Source organism: Crinia signifera, chromosome 1, assembly GCF_055691185.1.
Source record: "Crinia signifera chromosome 1, ASM5569118v1, whole genome shotgun sequence".
NCBI lineage: Eukaryota > Metazoa > Chordata > Amphibia > Anura > Myobatrachidae > Crinia > Crinia signifera.
In genome coordinates this window covers 52,184,876-52,211,294 of record NC_139217.1, presented here as the reverse complement: position 1 = coordinate 52,211,294, position 26,419 = coordinate 52,184,876, and the positions used below count along the sequence as shown (strand labels likewise).

At 42.5% G+C, this 26,419-nt stretch overlaps 1 protein-coding gene across 4 annotated transcripts in view; it reads right to left on the bottom strand.

Annotated features, from left to right (window-relative positions):
• Positions 1-4,825: 4,825 nt before the first annotated feature.
• The window catches only part of DOK7 (docking protein 7), a 117,394-nt gene continuing 95,800 nt past the window's right edge, over positions 4,826-26,419 (bottom strand). The window contains exons 8-11 of one of the 4 annotated variants that reach the window (XM_083151834.1): positions 24,040-24,088; positions 22,050-22,118; positions 13,065-13,214; positions 4,829-7,058 (exon numbers count right to left, since the gene is read on the bottom strand). In XM_083151834.1, coding sequence (XP_083007960.1) covers positions 6,922-7,058; positions 13,065-13,214; positions 22,050-22,118; positions 24,040-24,088 — 405 coding nt within the window. In that variant the 3' untranslated portion in view covers positions 4,829-6,921. Of the gene's footprint in view, positions 7,059-13,064; positions 13,218-22,049; positions 22,119-24,039; positions 24,089-26,419 lie in introns of all 4 variants that reach the window. The other 3 variants (XM_083151826.1, XM_083151841.1, XM_083151847.1) reach the window with 3 other exon arrangements.

Below are 26,419 nucleotides of genomic sequence, written 5' to 3'. Positions count from 1 at the left end.
GTAGGAGAATAATTGAAAAATATATACAGGATTACTTTTAATTTTTGAGTCTGGCAGTAAAAAAGATTGAGGCAAAAATGAGCTGGTACATAACACAGGCAAAGGAACCAAGTACAGTAGGGCCCCTATTCAGATCTGATCGCAGTACAAATTTGTTCTCAGAATGGGCAAAATCGTGTGCACCGCAGGTGGGGCAGATGGAACTTGTATAGAGAGAGTTAAATTTGTGTGAGTTATTTTGTGTCTGTGCAGGGTAAATACTGGCTGCATTATTTTTACACTGCAATTTAGTTTTCAGTTTCAACACACCCAAAATACAACTCTCTCTGTACGTTACATCTGCCCCACCTGCAGTGCACATGGTTTTGCCCATTTTGAGAACAAATTTGTACTGCAATCAGATCTGAATAAGGGCCTAGATGAATGTTTTGAGCTGGAAACATCATTAGATCTCATAGGAATAAAAACATTTAATCCTATTTCTGTTTGTGAAACATGTGATGGTAAAGACCAATAAGCTTAACATTTCTGAGTGCCTCTTGCTACGAAGAATATCTGGCTGTCAAGTGGATTAATATTATGAAAAGCACCAGGACGGTGCGGCATGTGCAGCTGCACAGAGCACACGGCATCAGGAGCGGACTAGCACCACTGGGACACGGGCTGAGTATGCTGCTGGGCCTATCGATAGTATCCTTTGCTGGGCTGGTCCAATAATCGTAATAGAACATACAGTATGGTGTTTTTTTTGGTAATATGTAGCATTATTTATCAAGTTTTTAGACACCACACTGTAAAATCTGTGGAAGAAAATTACAAGAAATATGCTGATTCTTTGTATGCTAATGAGGTGTTTATAGAGAAGTAATGTGTCACGGAGATGGCATGTTACGCCCCATTAGATATCTGTATAAGGTTCAGTTATATTGAAACTGAACAAAAAAATGAGTTGTTAGGTTCACAAAAATAGATAAAAGAGCGATAGAGATAGGATCTGCTGTATACCTCATTATAAGCCTGTATTACACACATTATAAGCCTGAGTCCATTCCCCACAGTTGTCCCGAAATTAGTGGGCCAGAGCTATCCCGCTGTCACACCCATGGGGTGCAGTGTCCTGTGGTGGGGGATGCATTGGGAGGGTCCCGGAGCTGCCTCCGCAAAAATGAGAAATTGGAGGCGTGGCTCGCGGTTGCACCATTCCCACGAAGCCTTGCCCCCTTATGATGTGGCTACCCCCCCTTTTCGGACATTGGAGTGCTGGGTTGAGAATGCAAAATGTTGGGACCTATGTTATGTCGAAAGCAAAAACATCAACTACTGTAATTCAGCACCTGGTAATAACAACGCCGCAATGCAAAAAGGTACAAGTACATTTCTTTATTTGTTTCGCATGCAGGGTAAATAATAAATACGGTCTGCTTTTGCATATGGGCCAGAAAAGCTGGACAGCTTCCTTTTAACACTGCAAATTGGATCTGAAAACAACAACAAAAAAATAAACCCACACGACTATATATAAACAAACATATCTCCCCATCTGCAGGGAAAGATACTTTTTTTTACCCTTTTTTTTTTTTTGGTACTTATGTATTATCTGGGCGACCGATTTTTTCATTGCATGCCACTACTTAAGGCATGTGTTGCGATGCGATGCGATTTTTCATTGTAAAGACCCGATTTTTCATTGTATAGTTAACCATGGATGATTTCATACCCCCACTATCCAACTACGCATGGAGTTGATCTTTTATAGTGTGGCAAGCTACCGAGCCCCGCGAGGGGACGCAGATTACTTTACATGTATTCTGCGTCCCCTCGCGGGGCACGCTGCGCTCGCCGCGCTCGCCACACTATATAAGATCAACTCCATGCGTAGTTGGATAGTGGGGGTATGAAATCACCCATGGGTGACTATACAATTAAAAATCGGGTCTTTACAATGAAAAATCGCATCACATGAATTGTACAGTATGCCACTATATCGCATGCGATGCGATGAAAAAATCGGGCGCCCAGATATTACATAAGTACCTTTTTTTTTGCTTAGTGCCCAACTCAATTTGGTCACCCACTTCAACATGACAATGCCATGTATCGATATTTTGTGTCCTTGTACATGCTGCACAATCCCCCATACAATGGGCAGTGATATGGGATACAGTCACTAGGCTGACCCTACGATGGTCGACATACATTGGGTTGACCACTGAAGGTCGACAGGGCTCTGGTCGACACCTGAAATAGGGCGACATGGCTAAAGTCGACATTGGGAATCTAACCTCTCGCCAATTTTTTGAAACTTTTGGAACGTCCACACCTGGGATGAATGGCAATTATCAACAATGGTAATGTAATAATTTCAGCTGTTTTAGCTCAAAAGCCACCCAGTGTGTATGGGGCAGAGATGAGCTGTGAGCGCTGATGCGCGCTACCGCGTCATTGCCGGCCACTGCCGGCAACATAACCTCTTTTCATTTTTTTAGAAGGTTTAATAAATGTACCCATCAATGTGCTAGGCAGCTGAGCAGCTCCGGCTCCTGGAGCTCTGGTATGTTGCCCGGCCTAGAAAGCGGCAGGGTCCTGCGGTTAGGCCACACCTCCATGCCGTGTGTAGACCACTAGAATACCAGGGCCCCAGTCCGTCCCTGTATGTGGCTTTAACAACATATTTTGTGATGGATTTGGTTGTAATCCTTAACCATGCTTCTGGAAAAAATCTGTTAATCCCATAGTATATCGGAAAATTTAGAAAATAACCGCTAATTTCAATTATACACAAAGTAAAAGAACGTAACCGTAGATGTAACAATGCATTTTACATAAAATACCACTTTGGTATAAATTTTTACAGTACTACCATATATATTAAGAAATGTTTATCATCATGTATATTCGCCCTGGCCCTTTCTTGGCCCGGTCGATTGAGATTCGGCAGGCGGGATTCAATGTCCCGCCTGGCGAGCACCGAAAATTGGGCGTGTCCGCGAGACACGGCCGTGGATCGTCGAGATATGGCCGTGAGCTTGACAATCCAAGGCCGTTCTCGGCAGAATGGGCCTGACATCTTCTAAAGTCGGGTCTGTTCTGCCGAGATGCCTGTTCAATGCTGTTTGGGAAAGACAGCATTGAATAGGCACCGCCGCAATTTCTCCCATTGGAAATAGTGGTGGGGGATTGAATACGCCCCATAGGATTAATGATAACTATACCATGTTCTATGATATAGCCACCCAACACACTTGTGTTGTGTACCAGTTTAGGATCATACATCATAGAGCGATTATGAATAGCATAAAACTTTTTATTGCGACAAAAACTCAAATACAGTGTTTTGCGGGTACAAGGAAGCACTGTTTCCATGGGCAAAAGGTTGCATGGAATTACATTAAAATGGCATTACTGTTCTGTACTGTTATATATATCTTCTATTACAAAACTTAGAGTTGCATTACTTATTAGCTACAGGGGTAAATTTTCTAATATGGGAGTTAGAATAAAGATGGGGTGTTGCCCATTGCAATCAATCAGATTCTATTATCTTCTAGAAAGTGCTAATTAAATAAGAAGTGAAATCTGATTGGTTGCTATCTTCAATAGAACTCCCATCTTAGTAACTTTACCCTGTAGAGTCCTAAATAAACTGGAGAACAATTCACAATTCTTGGGAAGAAAAATATATGCTGGAACATACAGTACTGGCCACACAATCCCTCACAAATACTCACTATAATCATTTTCATATGACAGCCATGACAACCAATCAGCTTCGAGGTACCATTTATCAAGTGTTGTCTATGAAATGATAGGTTGCCATGGGCATACATCTCCCCCTGAGTGTCTATTGCCAACTGTGGAATTGTTTAAATGTGTATACAGTATCTCAGGAGGGCTAACGTGTTTACAACAAACAATATATTGCGTTATCTAGACTCGGTTGTGTGTCTGTTTTAAGTGGTATTTTACAGTACAGGTAACTATTGGGATGAAGTCAACATTAAGAAAACATAGGCCGACATGAAAATATAAGCTGCCAACTGCCATAATGTCGACATGATCAAAATGTTGACAACCACAAAGTTGGACCATTACTATTAAAATATATGTATACTGCCACAGTATACAGCTTGTATTTATTTCAATAGTGTTGCCATGTTAATGTATAATTTATTGTTCATCTCCAATTGTTTTTGTTTCATGATTTCATTTTATAATACAATGGGGCATCAAACCGGTCAAACTAGGAATATGAATTATCTGTATTTATAGCACACACCTGGAAATGATCACATTAAAAGAATGAGAGGAAAGAAGACATTGAATAAACAGTACAAAAAGAGTTTATTCCAATTTCTTGTTCTCAAAATTCTTATTTTATTCTAGAAAGTAATGTGAATTTATAATGAAAACTAAAGGAGTATGGAACTGGTAAAGCAGTAGCCTCGAATATATAATCTCAATTTATGAATCATCAAAGTCGACATCTTTTGAACTTGGCATCCTTTCTACAATGGAAATCAAATATGGTTGAAGAAATTCTGCCCAACATTGTTCCATTACTTTCATTCTCCTGTCCTTCCCAAACCAGCACAATAGGGTTTAAGCCAGGATATTTCCAGGACCGGTGAATTACTTCTTGACACCAAAGGCAAAACTTTAACCTACTGCCCCCATCCCACACTGCCACCAACACCAACTCTCCATCCCCTCATGTGAAAGTCTGGAGGTGGCATCTTAGATGTTCCACAGGCGACACCTGCATTAAGTAAAACAAGCATGTCTACCCCCTAGACATCATTAAATTTGTGATTGGCAAACTCGGATGCCAATTCCTCCCCCCCCCCCCCCCCCAATCCCTAGGCAGCTGTCTACTGGTAGTGCCGGCCCTGGCTAGCCCCTGATTGGAAGCCTATCATCTTGTTCTTTTCCTCAGAGATAGTTTTGACATAGCCTGGAGTCATGCTGCTATAGGAAGAACTCTTGCCCAACAAGGAATACAACATTGATATTTTCAAATAATAGGCTTAATAAGACGTTGTGGCTTTTGCATACGGTTGCATAATAAATAATCACCAGAAATTGAGGAGCTATCATTTTGCCTAGATATCACATTTTTTATTTATCAGTCTGCAAAACCTTTTTTCCAGTCTTAACTTACTATTTTTCAGTTTTTGCTAACCTAAACTTTTCTTTTAAATTCTATTAATTTACTGCTTACCTTTGTACTATTGAATTTGTAAGGACCTTTGTACAGACTTGAATTGATTAAATTACAATAACTTAAATATAACTGGAAGATATTCTAAGACATTTCACCGTAGTGTAATTGAGGGTAGCATCCACTTTGAAGAGGAGTTAATGAAAAAATAGATTTTGTTTACTATTGATTTATTTGAAATGTAAATTTTGTAAAGGATAACAAATTGTGATAAAAATGGGAGACGCATTTTAAACATGTTTTATACAACTAATGTACTGTAGGTGGCCTTTCTTATAACTTATAACTCATTGATAACTGTTATTTGTTGATATTATTGATGTATTTGCTGAAATTCTTTATATTTTTTTACATTTTAGAATATTTTTGAATAATTAATACGAGGGAGGCTCAACAAATATGGAAATTTTGCCCACAAAAGTAATCAAATTAATACTCACATGAAAATCAGTATGACGAATTCCACTGACCCATTAAAAGGCAATATGCTATTTTTGGCATTAGTACTTTTTTAATAAAACATACGCAACAGAATGAATTGAGGGATGTGTATAAATATGCAGCAATATTGCTTTTTTCAAATTAGTTTTTCATCATCCACTAGTGAACTTAAATATTTGCTGTTATACAGAGAAACAATTTCACAAGTTTCCAAAGACTGAAAATTTAGCAATAAGTGTCCCTATCACATTCTAGGTAGAATTGGTTAGAACAAAAAATGCAAGGAACACAAATGTATAGCAATGCACAAATCAAATCAATTTAAGTAAAGGTGCAAATTTAAATATAAATAAAAAAACACAATAAACTGCAAAATATTGCACACAGTCCATACGTATCCCCATAAGGGATTTTATTTACACAGAAAACTTCTACGTTCGAAATACTTGTGTTTTAATATTACATTCCTCATATCACAGTAAAATCATATGCAATTTCCCGCTACCTAATAGTTTATTATTTACATACATGCAACGCCAGAACACAGTAGAAAAAAAAAATACTTTCCTGTGTTTAAAACCATATAAAGTCACGTGTACTCAAAAAGAACTGTTATATGTTAAAAATGTACCAAATAATTCTGCTGTACATAAATGCCCCAGGAAATATGATATTAATTAGTGAATACAATAGTACGGAAATCATTTGTGTTTTTCTACAAAAGGAGTCCTATGTGTAAGACAATAAAACTGAGGAGGTATGTTGCAGAACACCTTCATGTATAAAATGATATGCAAATAAAGTTAAATAATACAAGTTGACAAAAACAAATAAATAGTGAATACCCTATAGTAGCTGCTATGCATACAAAACTATATTGACATTTTGTAGGGCGGGGAAGAAAAATCAAAGTGAAAATACAAGAAATTATAGATCACTTCTGTCTAATTCCATCTCAAGATCCAAAGGATATTTACTCTAACAAGACCCAGTCTATTTCCAGGAGGTTATATCAGTTTTGGAATGACCCCTGTGCCATCAAACTACAACGTAATTCCATCCTTGCTAAAACTCGTCCTAAGACGACCATCATCCTTATATGGTTCCAGTACTCTATGAAACTTACTGAGTCATTGCACCAAATTTGGCCCAATGTAGGCCAATATAAATGCATGCACCTAATAGTAGAACCAGCCCTTTCGGTACAAAGAGGACTGTGGTTCTTTGCACCAGAGATAAAGGTGAACACACATCTCTTCTTATCACTGCTGACTTCCTTTCCTCTTCTGTTCCAGTTCCTGCAGACGTTCCTCTCTGGACTGAGCGTGCTGAGATCCTACTTTATGTGCCGTCTCGGTGGCGGTAATGTCTATCTGAGCATACTTGGTGGAACCCACTCCTGGAAAATATAGAAAAAATGATGTTAGTTGACAAATGCTGCAACTTTAAAAAGTAACGTAAATTTGAGACAGTGGAAGAGGGTTCGTAAGAGATCATCACAGATGTCATTTAGGTTTCACTCAACAGGAGCTGTTAGGGAAAACGAATAGTAAGGCTGAGTATAAAAATAAAGAAAAGATCCTGGCGCATTATAAACAGAGGTACGAGGCGTAGAAAAGGCCATTCTGAGTATCATATTCATTCCGTATGCTGCTTGAGCCTTCCCATTCCCCGATGTCGTGTCATTTCTCACTTTCATTAAACGAACAACTTTGGTCAATGGGAGAAAAAATATTTAAATATGTGTGTATGCAAAGTTCCCCACACTTTGTGTATGTTCTCCGCACTTTGTATTTTTTTTTAAAGATGCTCTAATTTTCGCACTACATAATATTGGGGTACTAGGCAAAGGTGAGGGGGATGTGACAAATACAGTAATTGTGATCCAATTATGGATTAAATAAGATAAAAAAAAAAGTGATGTTGCCCATATCAGATTCTGGGAGCGGTGCTGGTAGATGAGAACATCACCCAACGGTGGCTTCTGTATTGCAGTTAACTGGACACGGTTCCTGGTTTACACTGCCCCTGGACCTGGGGCCATCCCAGGTCCAACACAGGTAATTACCCGGGTTAGAGACTGATCTGGGATTTTGCATTTTCACTAGCAAAAAACCTGGGTGGATGCGCATGGGCCCGGGTTATTTTTGCTGAGGAAAAAGGGCTATAAGTGAACCACTGTAGTATAATTTTTCTGGTCACTCACAACAACCAGAGTTCAACAAAACTAATATGCGCTCTAAGCGTATAATACTAATTTCTTTATTAGACACTCATAACATTTAAAGAAATATCTATGTGAGCTTTTAGGATCTTATCAGAATGACAAGTGGTGTAAAATTAGCACAGAGCCTAAGCAGGCAATTAGATTAATTATTCAACTTGTTGATTTTGACAAAACAGATTTGAGTTTTGTCAGAAACGGCCATGAACTGTCGAATTCACAGCCGTTTCTTGACAATCCACGGCCGTTTTAGGCAACACGCCCACTTTTCGCTGCTCGACAGGTGGAACATTGAATTGCACCTGTTGAGTTGCAGGAGAGCTGGCTGAAAACGGCCCGGGATAGTCTGAATCCCACACTGAATACCCCCTAAAACTTCTAAAAATGAACAGAGGTGATGCTACCATTACAACCAGATTTTGTCTATAATTTCCCAGGATGCAATAATGAAATTAGGGGGCCAGATGCACTAAGCTTCAAAAGTGATCAAACGTAGAGTGATAAACAGACAGCCAATCAGCTCCTACCTGCCATGTCACAGTCTGTGTTTGTAAAATGTCAGGCAGGAGCTGATTGGCTGGCTGTTTATCACTCTCCATTTGATCACATTTGAAGCTTAGCGCATCTGGACGATAGACAGCATCTGATTGGTTGCTATGGGCAACCTTAGCTGTTTTTATTTTTTAAGCTTTAGGCAATTGTAAAATCTACTTAAATAGCCGTAGTCTGGAAAGAGGGATTATTAAACACAAATTTGGGTCACACCCAAACCAGCATCCTCACATTTTACCGAATTCGCTATAATAAATTCTCGCCTGTTTGTGCCTCCGTCTCCTAATGTCAGGAAGAACGCATCCGTTCTAATGGGTTCATACTATTAACCACATTCATTAGACTAGGAAGAAAATGTTCTCAGCGGTAACTTGGGAAAATGGGCGGCTTGACTGGTGAAAAGACTCAATCTTTATTAATTCCCAGGTCTTAATTATAATGATTACTGGGCAAATAAACACTGTGTTTCTACCGTACGCCAAGCATTATCACTCATTATTTTCTGATAGCATATAATCACTCTCGGTTAGATAAATCTCACTTTGCACAAATGTGGATGACTAGGAAATTTAAATTCAATGTAATTACCCCCAAGTAAATTGAAGGTGAGCAGCAATATGTCCTGTCTGAATAATTACAACTAGCTTCCTCTTCTCAGTGCAGAATTGAGCAGACGGTGACCTAGAAAGTCTGTTATACCAAAATGTGCTACAAATGTACTGAGATACATACGTTTACAGGTATATGCAGCACATTGCTCTGTCTGTCATGTCTTCTACCATATGTTATTTTATTGGAAAAAGGTGGTTTGTAAATGTATATTGACACATCATTTCATAAGTGTGTGGTTGGTTTTTTTTTTTGGTTGCCCAGAAACCAGCCACCCAGAGCATGGCCAGCAGCCACTAAGTGCAGTTTAAATGGTGTAATGGAGCTGGTATCAGCCAATCAGCTCCTAACCCCTAACCTAATACATTGGTTTCTGACAAGAAAAAAGTGTACTCTTTACTTAGCACGGCGCCCACGATTTTGATCGTGGGCATCGCAGGTAAAAAAATCGCGGGCATTGAATGCACAAAAAATCGGGTGCGACGCGACCGACGCGATGCCCGCGATTTCCCATAGGGAACAATGTTAAATGTCTCAATTGACCCGATTTTCATGTTCAATGCCTCAATTGACCATTTTCCTTAGGAAACAATGTTAAATGGCCCACAGAGGCCAAATAGGCACCCTGAAGTGTGAAATGTTCCCCACAATTGTTAACCCCAACTATCCACGTCGGCGTGGAGTTGAGAATAGAATAGTGTGGCGAGCGCAGCAAGCCACCGAGCCCGAAGCGTGGCGAGCGCACGCGGATACCTTCACAGGTAAACGCGTCCCTTCGTGGGCTTCACAGGTATCCGCGTCCCCTCGCGGGGCTCGCTGCGCTCACCACGCTTCGGGCTCGGTGGCTCGCTGCGCTCGCCACACTATTCTATTCTCAACTACACGCCGACGTGGATAGTGGGGGTATGAAAAGGTCGTAGGACGCGTACCGCCGCCGCTCGCCACGCTTCGGGTTCACGTTGATCGTGGGGTGGCGTTAACAATTGTGGGGGCCATTTCACACTTCAGGGTGCCTATTTGGCCTCTGTGGGCCATTTAACATTGTTTCCTATGGAAAAATCAGGTCAATTGAGACATTTAACATTGTTCCCTATGGGAAATCGCGGGCATCGCGTCGGTCGCGTCGCACCCGATTTTTTAGTGCATTCAATGCCCGTGATGGCCGCGATGGGCGCCGTGCTAAGTAAAGAGTACCCAAAAAAGATATCCCTGTGTGCATATGTGTCCACTGGGGGATGCATCAATGTCTTCATGGCGTCCAAACTTTCAAAAACTTGAATCTTCCAGAGCTTGGACCCAATAAGCACAGTTATCTGTAGATGGGGTTGCCCCACCTGGCATCCCCATGGCTCGCACATGTTTTGGACAAAAGCAGTGTATGGGCAGAAGGATTCCTAGGTCATAAGCACGGAAGTCCCCTCATCAAAAAAAGAGAGTTACTACAGAGGTGATGGGGGATGTGTTACTGCAGAGGTGATAGGGGATGTGTTACTACAGAGGTGATGGGGGATGTGATACTACAGAGGTGATGGGGGGATGTGTTACTACAGCGGTGATGGGGGAATGTGTTACTACAGAGGTGATGAGGGGGATGTGTTACTACAGCGGTGATGGGGGAATGTGTTACTACAGAGGTGATGGGGGAATGTGTTACTACAGCGGTGATGGGGTATGTGTTACTACAGAGGTGATGGGGGATGTGATACTACAGAGGTGATGGAGGATGTGTTACTACAGAGGTGATGAGGGGGATGTGTTACTACAGAGGTGATGGAGGATGTGTTACTACAGAGGTGATGAGGGGGATGTGTTACTACAGAGGTGATGGAGGATGTGTTACTACAGAGGTGATGAGGGGGATGTGTTACTACAGAGGTGATGGAGGATGTGTTACTACAGAGGTGATGGAGGATGTGTTACTACAGAGGTGATGAGGGGGATGTGTTACTACAGAGGTGATGGAGGATGTGTTACTACAGAGGTGATGAGGGGGATGTGTTACTACAGAGGTGATGGGGGATGTGTTACTACAGAGGTGATGGGGGGTGTGATACTACAGAGGTGATGGAGGATGTGTTACTACAGAGGTGATGGGGGGGATGTGTTACTACAGAGGTGATGGGGGATGTGTTACTACAGAGGTGATGGGGGATGTGTTACTACAGCGGTGATGGGGGAATGTGTTACTACAGCGGTGATGGGGTATGTGTTACTACAGAGGTGATGAGGGGGATGTGTTACTACAGAGGTGATGGGGGAATGTGTTACTACAGAGGTGATGAGGGGGATGTGTTACTACAGAGGTGATGGGGGAATGTGTTGCTACAGAGGTGATGAGGGGATGTGTTACTACAGAGGTGATGGGGATGTGTTACTAAAGAGGTGATGAGGGGGACGTGTTACTACAGAGGTGATGGGGGAATGTGTTACTACAGAGGTGATGGGGGGGACGTGTTACTACAGAGGTGATGGGGGGACGTGTTACTATAGAGGTGATGGGGGGGACGTGTTACTACAGAGATGATGGGGGAATGTGTTACTACAGAGGTGATGGGGGATGTGTTACTACAGAGGTGATGGGGGATGTGTTACTACAGAGGTGATGGGGGGGACGTGTTACTACAGAGGTGATAAGCAAACATTTCTATACTTATAGGCCCTTATTCTGGTTCACTCGCAAAGGCAAATTCCTTCTCAAATGTACAAAACCATGTGCACTGCAAGGGGGGCATATGTAACATGTGCAGAGAGAATTAGAGGGGTTTCACTTCAAAGTGAGATCTACTGTATATTGCAGTGCAAAAATAAAGCAGTCAGTATTTTCCCTGCACAGAAACAAAATACCTCACCCAAATCTAATACACATGTTACATCTGCCCCACCTGCAGTGCACATGTTTTTGTCCATATGAGAAGGAATTTGCCTTTGCGAGTGAACCAGAATAAGGGCCATAAGCCTGTGAACAGATTTTTTTTAAACACTGTTGAGGGGGCATTAGAATAGTTAACATGTGTTATTTTTATGGCACAAGTATTTTAGATAATAAATAACACAGTGGAACATGAATATTTATGTCTGTAAATCTTATTGTAATGAGCTTAGTCGTTCTGACTGTAATTGACTTTAAGTGTAGCTCGTAATCTCTGGCTGTCTTCTAAGGTCAAGGTCAATGTAACAAACCATTTGATTAACATATACTTCTCATCTATGTATTCTATCAGTATGAATAGCTTCAGGACTAAAAATGACAGCATGAATCCTGTTATAAGATTGGTTCATTGCATTAGGTAAATAGAACAGAAGTAAGAGTTTTTATTATTTGCCATTTAGACAGAATGGGGAATCCCTGTATTCTCCATTCACAACTTCCTGTATTTCTTTGATTGACAGTTCTAGCACTATACTCTGCACAAGCAATAGGACTGTCAATCAAAGGGGGGGGGGGGGAGTTCACAAGCTGGAGACATAGTAGACTGGAAACAAATTATTCAGCAACGTTAATCCGTTTAAACCTTTTTTTATGAGCTCACTCTTTATATTTCTGAGTGGCTTTGACGCAAAGCAAAACAGGTCAATATCTATTGCACAAACAGGTTTAATCCAACACAGTGGACCACGGGCTAAATGAACACAGTCTCAGTACTCTCTATAAGGGGACAAAGTAAAGACCGGAACCAGACAAGACCCTTGAACGCCAGACCGGATATCAAACTCTGCATTCCGGAGCTTGTAATGGTGGTGGTGTGGGATGCCTGTGACAGCCCCCCTGGACAGGACCCCCCCCCCCCCCCCCCCCCCCCCGGGCAGGCACCCCCTGGACTGGACACTAGAAGCACCGAAATGACAGAAATTGATGAATGGAACCTGTCCAGTCCGGCGGTCCAGGGTCCTGTCTGGTTCCGGTTTTTACCCATACCCTCTATAAGCCTTTGCGTTTCAGACCCCTGGTAATGAAGGAGGTTAGCAATAAGTCAAAGTCATGATGACGAGTGAATGATCTGCTCGGATGATGGATGTTACCTCTTATTCCTGTACTAGGATCTTGAAGTTCTAATGCCATGTAATGGAGCTGTTTCTTTGATGTAGGGCTGATAGGGATATTTACATAAGTTGCTGTCTCACTGCGAGGTCGGTCAGAAAACATTGACTCGTCTGGATAATCTGCTGCTCCTGCTGACCAGATGAAGCAGACATATTCTGATTAATTCATGCTTGCGGCAATGCTTTGTAGCTCAGTTCTGTGAATGTTAGAGAGGATTAACAGTGTCTGCAGCACAGGCTGCTGTTGAGATTTTCGACCATATATGCAGTGATCAATGTTATAGGATTTACCAATTTTTCACGTTTCGCTGTAATGGAAAATGGTGCATACTGTACCAGTGGTGTACGTTTCGCTGTAATGAAAAATGGTGCATACCAGTGTTGTACGGTTTTCTGCAAATTCCCAATACTCCATACTGTACCAGCGTCTCTAAATAGGTTACCAGCTCCACCCTAACACATCATGTTGTTATTTTGAAAAGTCTGTTATTTCTCTATTTGTACTGTGTTTCAACATTAACGGGCAGATTTATTAAGCTTGGAGAAGAGATAAACTGGAGATAAAGTGGAGAAAAGGTAAAAGGAGATGAAGCACCAGCCAATCAGCTGTGTTTGAAAAAGACAGTTGGGAGTTGATTGGCTGGTGCTTTATCTCCTTTTACCTTTTCTCCGCTTTATCTCCAGTTTATCTCTTCTCCAAGCTTAATAAATCTGCCCCTTAAAGGAGAAACTTTATATATCTGAATGTGGTAAGCCAATAGGAAATTTTGGTAAGTGCTTATGGTCTGTTGGAGTCAGGGGGCATTGTTGTCACCCTATTATATGTCTGTCACCACTGTCATCTATGCTATATATGCTACAGACCGTAATATAACTAATACAGAGCAAGAAGAACAGCCACTATTGTATACATTTGGTCATTTCCCTGAACAAGTTATGTCCTGTAAAACCATTTAGCAAAAACAACAGATCCCGAACAAGCAGTCTGCTAGTAACATAATACAGCATATTCAACAGACTAGAGCAGTGGTTCCCAACCTCGGCCCTCAAGAGCCCCCAACAAGTCACATTTTCTAGGTGACCCGGCAGGTGTACAGGTGTCCTCATTATTCACTGACACATTTTAAAATACCCACAGTTGGAGCTAATTATTTCACTTGTGATTCTGTGTGGAGACCTGGACAACATGAACTGTTTGGGATACTGGAGGACCGAGGTTGGGAACCACTGAACTAGAGGGTTCTCTGGTCATTTCCTAGAGCTGTTCCAGTCTACAGGTGGGAACATAGCACTTTTATAGCAGACTAACAAAATTACCCATTATTTATTTAAAGCAGGCATGTCCAAACGATGGCCCTCCAGCTGTTGTGAAACTACAAGTCCCATCATGCCTTGCCACAGTTTTGCTATCAGGGAATGCTAAAACTGTGGCAAGGCATGCTGGGATGTGTAGTTTCACAACAGCTGGAGGGCCACAGATTAGACATGCCTGATTTAAAGCATACTAGGCTACTTTAGTCTCCGGCAGAGTAGCCCCCGCAGCTCCAGAAAAGTGGCCAATCCACCCAGATCCCACCCACTTCCTAGTTAAGTGAGCAGAGTACGGAAAAAATGTACTGTATCTGTGCGGTCAGTCAGGAGGGGAGGGGCATAATGATGCAATTCATTGTATCTAATCATTTTATTCCCATTCCTATTTGAATTTGAATACATCAATGCATTTAATCAAGAGGGGCGGGGACTAATAAAATGACTGGTTTGGTCTTGCCCCCATCAGAGCCCACCTGCTTCTCCTCTCCAGAAACAAGTATGATAAAGCTACATACTGATTGGTAAATAGATTTGTCCAAGTTTGCATATAAATTTACATTAAGCTCAGCTTCTAGGATTAAGAGATCCTTGGTTGCATAAGCCAAAACAAAATGGAGGCAAGAGAAAGTTACTCAACATGATGATAAAATGTTTGTGCAGTGCATGACGAGGAAAGACTCCCAACATATCGCTGCAATGTGTAAAACAAACATTTATGACAGAAATCATCAATGAGAAATATGCAGTCAGTACATTAATTGCAGCAAATGACAGTTTTTACATCAGTGAAATTATTACACATTGGCCCTTATTCTGGTTCACTTGCAAATGGACAAAACCATGTGCACTGCAGGTGGGGCTGACGTTATATGTGCATCTTAGTAAATCACAAAACAGCATAATTCACACAAAAAATAAATAAAAACATTTATTTTAAATCAACAGATCTGTCATTTAAAAGAAACGAAAATCTATAAAATATATTTATCTCCCTTTTGAAAATGATCATCAGGATTATGATCATTGCCACCTGGAGGTTTATTTCCTGAAGTGTGTTTTTGAAAAAATACTTGTGAACGGAATAACAAAATGTTAACTTGGGGAATAAAAGTTATTAAGACCAGCACTTTATACGCCACGTAGAGCCTTATGGAACATGTGAATGCCTAAAACAATAACTACGGTACAGTGCTCTACTGATCTCTTCCACTAAAACACAAGAAATAGTTCTATAGAGCTTGCTTGACAATATTTTTGACCTCCCGTCTAGTAAATCTTCGAGAGGTACAATGACGGACAGGACCTGATTAAAGGTTCCAGGAGCCCTAGGCTATTACACATGTAGCTCCCCTTGTAATGCTGCGTATATGAGCACTCAGGGACTCGCCAGTCATACTGCCCATGTGCATGTAACAAAGGTTATACAACCGGCATGTAGGACCTGATGCTGGTGCCGTGTGGAGGAGACTTTGGCTGTAGGCTGCCCAGCTGGCGCTGTAGCACATTGTACATAAAGTAACGGTTCCATCAGTAAGTTACATTGGCACAGCCATCTGGCAGTCACCTTAATAACTTTACCCCCCACAGTGCATCAGGATGAGTGGCAGCTAACAATCATGGAATAAATAAGGCCTTAATTTTAATCCTTGGCGGTCAACATCAAGACGCCACCTCCCCGTCCTGGCTCTCTAGGCTGCAGCCTAAACAGCCTATTGGTTAATCAGGCACTGATGAGGGAACAAGTTCAGGGGATGTGGTGAAACAAAAGAATTGATATGATTTGCAGAGATTCACATCATCCAGCCCGTTCCCCAACTACTTCACTACTGGAGTGGACAGGATACGGTGGGTGGCCCACTCCTCCGAGAGAACTCTGCACATAGAGGACCGATGATACGGAGGGTGGCCCACTCCTCCGAGAGAACTCTGCACATGGGGGACCAATGTTTGGGCTCTGCGTGGTACCGAGGGGATTTGGCGGTGGGGTGGGGCGTATTCCATCCCTGGTGTCGCGTCTCAGGTACTTGGTAAGCTGCAATGTTAGCAGCTTACTGAGCAAACCTGAATGAGGGCCGTAATGTAGGAAGCTCTCTTATGTTCCATTATGCAAATATGATCAGTGGTGCACCGGGGGGGGGGGGGGGGGGGGGTTCTTAGGTCCTAGAAACCCTACCTGACTTACAGTAATTATCTTAGCCCCCACCCATAGACCATAATGTTGTTCAAAATAAATGGGTAATTGAAGTACAATAGGGAATGAGGGGACCAAATAAAGTGTAATCCCTAAGGGGTATTAAATTGGGGTTTCAATATAATTGTTCATCTCATTAAAGGTTCTGCAGTTTTCAAATATATATTCCGTATTATATTCAAAGTCCCTTTTCAAACCAGGGTCTTCCAATCCTGAACAGTCCATAGAACGTAACGAGCGGTCTCCGTGTTCTTATTATCCCGACATTCCGGGGAAGACGAGATGCACATTACCATGCTCTACTACATATGCAAATAAGAATGTAGCTTCAAACAAACAAATGCATGAATATATTACCGATAAGGATCATCGAAATGCACAACAAAATAAACGCCCAAAACAATATTTTTTCAACAGAAAACTTCAGTAGTGTAATGATAGTTTTCAAAAAAAAAATGATTTACGTTTCCCCTAGATGAGCAGCGTTTAAGGCTCTGTAGTTTTACGGCCTAAAGCAGAACGCAACTGTGGAATACGTTCCCTTCGCTCATTGATCAGTTACCGAGCTGTCAGGGGAAGGCCCCAAGGAACGCCGGGCTGCGAAAGTCTTTATTTCATTTCTGACCCTACATGAACTCCTCAGTGTGGATAACCATTTATTTCTGATGCGAAAGTGACACTGTCCTCATTTACAAACCATTATTTTTCATATTGCGATAAACAAAGTCCACGTTTATATGGCTGCTGGGAAATTGACTCATTGTTTGACCCAGAGTTATTGGTCTGTAATAACTGGAGGTCTTTTACACTGGATATAAACTGTTTGGCTTTCATTTGTTGTTAGCTCCCATCCCAAATATCAATGTACAGTCGCAGTGATCGATATATAACAGGCAACAGATCATGGAAACAGAGTGGATGGTCTATAGCTGGGGGTGGGCTGGCTACGAGGCCTGGCAGTGATGGTGGCTTAGGGTTGCTTCTGCATCCACTATACTGGCTCCGCCTTTGCTCTTCTGAGCATTTCTAGCGGCCAGTTCCATACACTATACTGACTCCAACTTTGCTCTTCTGAGCATGTCTAGTGACCGGTTTCATCGGCTATACTGGCTCCATGTTTGCTCTTCTGAGCATGTCTAGCGGTCAGTTCCATCCACTATACTGGCTCCATGTTTACTCTTCTGAGCATGTCTAGCCACCAGTTCCATACACTATAATGGCTCCACGTTTGCTCTTCTGAGCATGTCTAGCGGCCAGTTCCATCCACTATACTGGCTCCACGTTTGCTCTTCTGAGCAGGTCTAGCGGCCAGTTCCATACACTATACTGGCTCCATGTTTACTCTTCTGAGCATGTCTAGCGGCCAGTTCCATACACTATTCTGGCTCCACGTTTGCTCTTTTGAGCATGTCTAGCGCACAGTTACAGCCACTATACTGGCTCCACCTTTGCTCTTCTGAGCATGTCCAGCGACCGGTTTCTTCGGCTATACTGGCTCCAACTTTGTTCTTCTGAGCATGTCTACAGATCGGTTCCATCCACTATACTGGCTCCATGTTTGCTCTTCTGAGCATGTCTACAGATCGGTTCCATCCACTATACTGGCTCCACCTTTGCTCTTCTGAGCATGTCTAGCGGCTAGTTCCATCCACTATACTGTCTCCGCCTTTGCTATTCTGGTCATGTCTAGAAGCCGGTTCCATTCACTATACTGGCTCCTTCTTTGCTCTTCTGAGCATGTCTAGCGGCCAGTTCCATCCACTATACTGGCTCCATGTTTGCTCTTCTGAGCATGTCTAGCGGACAGTTCCATCCACTATACTGGCTCCACCTTTGCTCTTCCGAGCATGTCTAGTGACTAGTTCCAGCTACTATACTGGCTCCAGCTTTTCTCCTCTGAGCATGTCTAGCAGCCGGAAAATGGTTCTGCGCATGCGTATAAGGACAACATCGGTACTGTGCCCGAAATCACGACGGAACAAAGCGATTTGAATAAGGGCCAAGATGTAACCTGGCTCATAGTTTGTCACAGTCAATGTATTTACTACAAACGCCACCATTGTCCTCGTACTTTTCTACTTTGTTATTGAATTGAACTGACTGCAGCCTCCATCGTTTTCTGTGCATAATTGTGCTGGGAACAGGGGAATATGTAAATATAACACACATATCCCATCACCGTCTGCTCCGAGTCAGATCACTAGTCCATATGGACTCCAGTGACATCACACACATCCCTTACCACAAGGCCACACGCAAGCCATGGTATTGTGGGAGGGTAGCCATATTATTAGTAAGACTGACAGATACAAAGGGGAAATGAGAAATGTCTGGTTAAAGGCCTAATAATGAGGGTCATAACATTCCTGTATGGAAAGGAATCCGCACAATTACAGTGCACACAGGGGAACCACCAAACACATGATGCAAGGCAGAGAAGTTGGTCACCAGGCAATCTTATTCACATTGCGGTCATGACCCTGAGATGTGTGAGGAGCAGTGCGGTGCCTTATAAATAAAATATAATCATAATAATAATTCCGGTCCCTCCCACCCACTACACTCAATGTCATTATTTTTTTGTCTTTGATAAAATGTTAACAAAGTACCATTTTATTATTATTATTATTATTATTATTATTATTATTATCCTTTATCTATATGGCGCCACAAGGGATCCACAGTGCCCACTTACAGAATACATATACAATTATGCAAAACAAGCACCCAGTGACTTACACAGTGACTTGTAGGACACATACAGGGTATATACGCTTAGTATCATCAGCAAATGACACTGAGATAAGTTTCAGGGTGGCAGAAAATGTGAAGATTTGATAACATCAAATTGAGCATACCTCCCAACAGTCCCGAAAACCGCGGGAATGTCCCGGTTTTCGGGGACATTCCCAGGTCCCTCCTGCGGCCGGCAGTGTCCCGCAGCGAGGGGCTGTTGGGAGTCCCCTTGTCGGCTGCTGAGCAGCGGTGAATAAACACTGTGCGTACACGCACAGCGTCTATTCCCGCAGCCAGGGGGCTGGGGGCATGGCTAGAGGCTCACAGAGCCTCTGGGTCATGCCCCCATAGCGTAAAAATGGGGCGTGGACTCGCGGGAGAGCCGCAAGTATAGGCCACGCCCCTTTAATTGGGCCATGCCCCCTGACGTTTTTTGGCGCGCAGCCCTCCGGCTCCCTGAAAGTTGTGAGGTATGAATTGAGTATGGAGTAGATGGCAGTTGACGGGAGAGGGCTCTGCTTGTGAGAGATTACATTCTAACGTGGGGGGTCATACAGACAGCATGGGACAAATGTAGTAAGAAATGACACTATATCGTATGTTTGAAAAGTGCATTTGAAAAGTGTTTTTAGCAACGATAATGTGCGTTGGTTTTTTTTTAATGGGAGTGTGAGCTCTAATAAAAACCAGCATAGCCAGCCCCGGACTCACTGACAGGTCCTGGGTCCAAAAATACGGGGACAAAAAGATGGAAACCTGCCCGTATTTTGGAACCAGCACGGGCTCCAACAGCCAGCGGTGTCATGCCACAGCAAGGGGACACTTTTTATGCAAGGTCCATCACATGTTCTTCCCATGAACACCCTGGCTAGTCAGCCTTTGACAGGGGAGTGGGGGACCCCCCCCAATAAAGTGGTCCCCCGTCCCCGTCCCCCGGGCGGCGCGTGGTGGGCTGATCATTTTTGTGTTAAAAATAGATTCAAATTACTTTGGGCTATGCAGTGGAACCACAAGTCCCAGCATTCAGGGCATTAATGGGCCCGTTGGGACTTGTAGTATTTATGTATATATTTATTTTAGCTTATACTGTACAGTAAATGAAAACTGTATTATTATCCTTTTGCAGGTCTAGCAATGACAGCCTGGAGAGGTTTGAGGTTCATGCAGCAGTGAAGTGATTTTACAAACGGCCACTAGATGGCAATTTTCTATTCCTCTCAGCAGATTATACCCCATCAGAGGATTAATACATAAATAAAGGAGAACATAAACTTGTGCAGTAACTTGTCCTCATATAGTTCAGTCAGTGTTCTGAGATAAATATGTGGTCATGTATAATGAGTAGCACTTTATGTGTATGACAATTTAATATATCTGGTTAGACTGCAAAGCGTCACCTCTATTATATCACCTCAGCTTAGAATGACCTCTCACATTCCAATTAACCTAAGATCAATGCTGCCATTTTGTGAGTAAAATCAAAATACAATCTTTATACTTTGATTTATGGCCGACTGTGGGACCATAATCATGGGCCTATTTTTTATGTGGAGAGAAACATGTGGTAGGGATGGCCATTGATCTTCGATGATGATTCACAATCATCGATGTTTTATGACCGATGTAGGATTTTGTCATCGAGGGGGAGAACCAGATGGTTTCCCTCCATCGATGAATCAGCATAACCAAATAGTTTCCTTTTTATTTTCCCCAAGGTGTCCGACACCCGTGAAGCCATGCCCCCAGGTTCTGATTGGCCCACGGACCAGTCAGCCAAAGAAAAGCACTGGCCATCAACAGGTAATACCATCGATAGTCATACATTACATAGTATGGCGATAGTACCGATGGCCATGCCTACATTGTGGTGCCTTACAAATAAAAGATTATAATGTAGTCCATTGTTGATCTTTCCCTGGCTCATTCTCTGAATCATCTAAGATGTCCGCTATCCTGCTGTGTTTGTGATAGACACCTAGCAAATACTGTGGCGTCAGTATAGTTGGTGCAGCCAGTGCAAATCAACTAATGCTTATATTCATATGCCTGCAGCTGGACTACCGAATCCTATACACTTGGTTTCATAGCTGTCATTATTATCCTCAGTGTACACTTGCATCAGCCCTATTCCTGGTAAAACAGATCTATCTGGAAACAGGTGCAATCATGCTGCACACAGCTGTGCATACAGTAGCACACAATTCCGGCAATACGCCATCTCTGACTATAGTCTATGTCATAGTTGCCGACTTTTAGGGCAGCCAGCTCTGTGAAGTAGGGGTCGGGGCCATCTATGGGAGGCAAAAGGGGGCCGTTCGGGGGGGGGGGGGGGTGATAAAAACCAGACAGTTTATCACTTCACTGAGCTTAATAAATCTGCCCCTCAGTGAGTTTTGCCGATGAGAAAACACCCCTTTGTCAGGTGTAGATGTAATGGAAATGCCCGCACCTCTGCATTGCCCATACTTTTGTGCACCCAAATAGATGTATTTGGGTGCACAAAAGATGCATGTGGCAAATAGGCGTACCTTCGCCTCTGCACCTTGCCCAAATTTTATAGAGGTCTCTCTGGTGTTCAAGATGGCTGCTTTCTACTTAGCTGTGTAATTTTAGACTTTAATGTATAATAAGTATTTTGAAGACAATACAAGGCTAAGTAATAAAAGTAATTATCAGGAGCACAGGAATAACAGACTTCTAAATATTCCACATATTATAATACATACCAGTGACAACTAACATGCCCGGGCCTTTGTGAGGTCTAGGAGCTGCTGACGCCAAGGCAGAGGGGGCACCTGTGAAATCAGTATAGAAGACAAACCGTAGTGAGAATTCTCATGAATTACAACTTCAAATATTCTATTCTATATACTGTAGATCACTTTCTGGAGTTTTCTGCATAGTTTCCTCCCCTCCTGCATTCTGCAGGAGACTCCCTGCCATAGCAGCAATCTCCCTCTCTCCCTCATTAGTCTAGCAATCTCCCTCATTACACATAGCCCGTATTACACTGTTACATTTTTGTATGTATGTAGGAATGAGAGATAGATACATTTACATTGAATCATCAGCAGCATTTCCCAGCACGTTACCAAGTATAGTAGCTCTTACTAACTGCTTTGGGGATCATCTACATTTGGATGTAAGTCATTTTAAAAGATTCCTCTCAGCTGTAGTAGTACACACCCACGCTTCTAGGTTCACAATCTCTCTTCACAATCTCTCCATATATGGAATTAGACACGCCCTTTGGGTGGAGCATGACATTCCCCCTCAATGGGGCACTTTGCAAAATTCTGCTACCAACTATAATGTCCCTGAAACTAGTTTTCAAAAATAGGTAAGTATGGTTTTCTGTATCACAATTATTGTCCTACCTAGAAAATGCAGTGATATATATATATATATATATATATATATATATATATATACAGTATATATATATATATATATATATATATATATATATATATATATATATATATATAGAAGGAGGCAGAAAGAAGGCGCTTCATGGTGCAGTATTTTCATAGTGAAAATTTATTAAGAATAAAAATTCCAAGGTACAATTAAGCAAACCTTGGAATTTTTATTCTTAATAAATTTTCACTATCAAAATACTGCACCATGAAGTGCCTTCTTTCTGCCTCCTTCTAGATCCTTTTGCCCTGTGGATTCCAGGGACCTCCATACAGAGAAAGAAGTAGCTGCAAGTTTCATGTGAACTTTGGTGCTATTATCCTCTGCTTCATATAACAGTGGACGTTTTATACTGGTGTTCTAGTTGAACTGACATTACGGGCGCAGTTTATCAAATCTCTCTCTCTCTATATATATATATATATATATTATACACTTTGAACATTTTTTTTTACTTTTTCATATTTTGCCACGTTGACCAAGGCTATGAATGGTAAAGTGCCCAAAGTATGAGGAGGGAAGCGAGCCATACGAGGGGAACGCAATTCATTAATTGCAGGTTCAGGTTCTACAAGATTGACACCACAAAGACCTAAAATACCCTTATGTTGACCCTTTCATGAGTCGACAATTTTCATGTCGACTGTTTTCTTCGTGTTGACTTTATTTTAATGTTGACTTATGGATGTCAATCTTTTGGGGACAACCTAGACACTGTCAACAAACTGAACCAAACCCCTGTCGGCACATTCTCTGCGTCAATCTTAAGGTTTAAAATGGGAGAAATTGTGATAGAGTGGTATAGACTGTGGCATAGACTGTGGCATAAACTGTGGTATAGACTGTGGCATAGACTGTGGCATATATATATTTATATGTGCTGCACACACGTGACATGCTGTCCTGCTTACCGCCTACATTGCCACATATGTCCACGAAAGTGACTGCGTCATTCCTATGACGGAGCAAGCCCGATCTGAGGTCATTCACCTTCCCTCAGTGCTAGATGTCTAGAGTGTATCTCCGGTGGAGTAGTCTCCACCACCCATAGGGATGTAGTGAGGGGGGGCTGCAGCACAGTTCAAAATTCAAACAGGGTAGCCACACCCACTGCCACCAACTGCCATTCCAAACTGACTCACTGGCAGTGGTTGTGACTCCCCTATTTGAATTTTGAACTGTGGTGTAGCCCCTCCTCTGGGACCGCCACTGCTCATAACTATTCCTCTGAAGCCTAATGGGAAATTACGGAACAAAGAGACAACGAATTATACAGCTAAAAATTACAATGCCTACCTTGCAAATGCGCTGTGGGTACAGCTCTTGGGTGCGGGCCGGTAGCTCCCTGAAGCAAAAACAAACATACAAAACAGTTAATAATGCAATTTAACATTCACTAGTGTACAACATTCAGACAAAGTAGATTAAGGATATATGAAAGTCGATGCAGACGAATAAGAGAGTAACTTTACAGTCTACCCCCCAATCTATATATATAAAAGGCTAACTACTCCTCACCTCTATGAAGTGAAGTACTGCCAGTGACCACTAGAGGCCACTCGATGGACAAAAATTACTCATTTGTGTGCGAAAAAAAGTCATAACAGAAAGTGAAAACTATTTTTGCAGGGATACTAATCTGTTCACACTTGCTGGATATGAAGAGAGGGAGCTGTGAAGACTGTGATTGGAGGTAGGAGCAGATAGGGACTAGGGTGAAGAGGGCTAAAACTGTCACAGCTCAAAGTGAAATTAAAACCAATCACAGCTCTAAGTGAAAGCACATTGCAGAAGCCGTCATTTTGACCCTTCTCTCCATCTATAAGAGGGTATAATACTCTGTGTTACATCGGACCACTCTGCCAGCATGGTTCCTTTAGAACTTAAGTGGTTGTAGCTATAGGTAGAGGCTGTATGCTGGCTGCCGGATACCCCAATGGGCATTATTGCGGGTATGGGTAAAAAACGGACATGGCATGTATTTAAAAAAAAAAAATTTTAGCTAAAGGTTTTGTGCATGGGAGTGGGGTATTGCTGCAGCTTCACCTATCTGCCAATGTGACAATGATTAATGGTGCTGATAATCGGGAGCCAAGGTACACTGACAGCACAAGTGTGCACTGCATTACTGGGAGATGACTAAGTACCATGACACTTTGCACAAGGCTGAAAGGTTTGTGCTGAGCTCTGATTGGTGGAGCTCATTACATGCTTCTCAGGCCCATGGAGGACAGCAGCAGCAGCCTAATCATGGGAGGGTTTTGAATCAGAGGCAGCACTGGGACTGTGAGGTCTCCCCCTTGCAGTTACCCATTGACCAAGTTTATACTGCCTTTACTGTGTGTTTTGACAGTGTATTATTCTCCCATGCAGTTTGTGGCAAGTAATGACAAGTGCAAGGGGGCCCCCCTGTCTAAAGTGCCCCGGGCCCCACAAAGGCTTAATCTGGCACTGCCTGTATGGTTGGGGCATGTATCAAAAACCAGAACGGTCTGGACCACACGTGGAGGCTGTAATCTCCCCTTCCCCCTGTCCCTGGTGAAAACTATCACAAGGATGCCTGGACAAGACACCCCCCTGGACGGGACACCCCCCCCCCCCCCAGACCGGAACCTACAAGCTCCGGAATGCAGAGTTTGATGGCCAGTCCGGCGTTCCGGGGTCTGGTCCAGGTCCGATTTTTACTTAGTCCCCATATTTGCTTCCTACATAGAGGTGAAGCAGGGAGAGCTCAAGCAGCCACATCTGTGCAATGTAATATCTCTCCTCCCTTGTAACTCCCCCCCCCCTTCCCCCCCCCCATAACTATGACTTTCTAATCACGTCTGTTGAACAGACAGGGAAACCGCTTCCCTTAGCCCAGCGACCCCGTGTCTCACCCTAATCCAGCCTTCAGGACAATCATCAAGAAGTAGCAGTTCTGTACTATTACACTTTCATCTATGACAGTAATAGAGCAGAAACCAGTAATCAACAACTACTGTATGACTACAGCGCAGGCACCGTCAGAGTGAGCTCTCTGTCTCAGTGCTCTGCTGAGTGCAATACTTATACATGGAGTAATGGCTCTCTGTAATATCACACTGATCTATTTGTCTTCTCACAAGATGATTTCTACCTCTCCCATTGTTACCCCAGAATGACATTAATGGTAATTGGTGAGAACTATTAAGCATATCATTGGCTGCGCTATACCTGGAGCTGATTTTTCATTCCCAGCACGTTCTGCCAGCCGGGGGCATAATTCGGGTGCATTGATCGAGAGCTTAGTTCCTTCGTTAATGGGTAGAATTTGATACAATTTGTACAATGAGAGGAAAGGACTGGAAATGTGGAAATATAATGCATCATTCTCTGTGATTTTGGAATTAAAATCGAATTGGTAATATCTGCAATAGCGTCAGAAAACTCATCACCAATAACTAATCTCTTTCCAGGGTTTGTTTCTCCCATAACCAAGGCAAACACCGATTTGTTTTGCTACTTTCAAAACAAAAGGGACCGGCAATCGGCATATATACATAAAATGTGCATCCGCCGGTTCTGGTTGTGGCAAGTCGGAGCATGTAGTGTATAAACTGGATGAACAGTACAATGAAAAATAATTAAATAATAGGGCCAGATTCTCTAAGCTTCAAAAGTGATAAAATGGAGAGTGATCAACAGCCAGCCAATC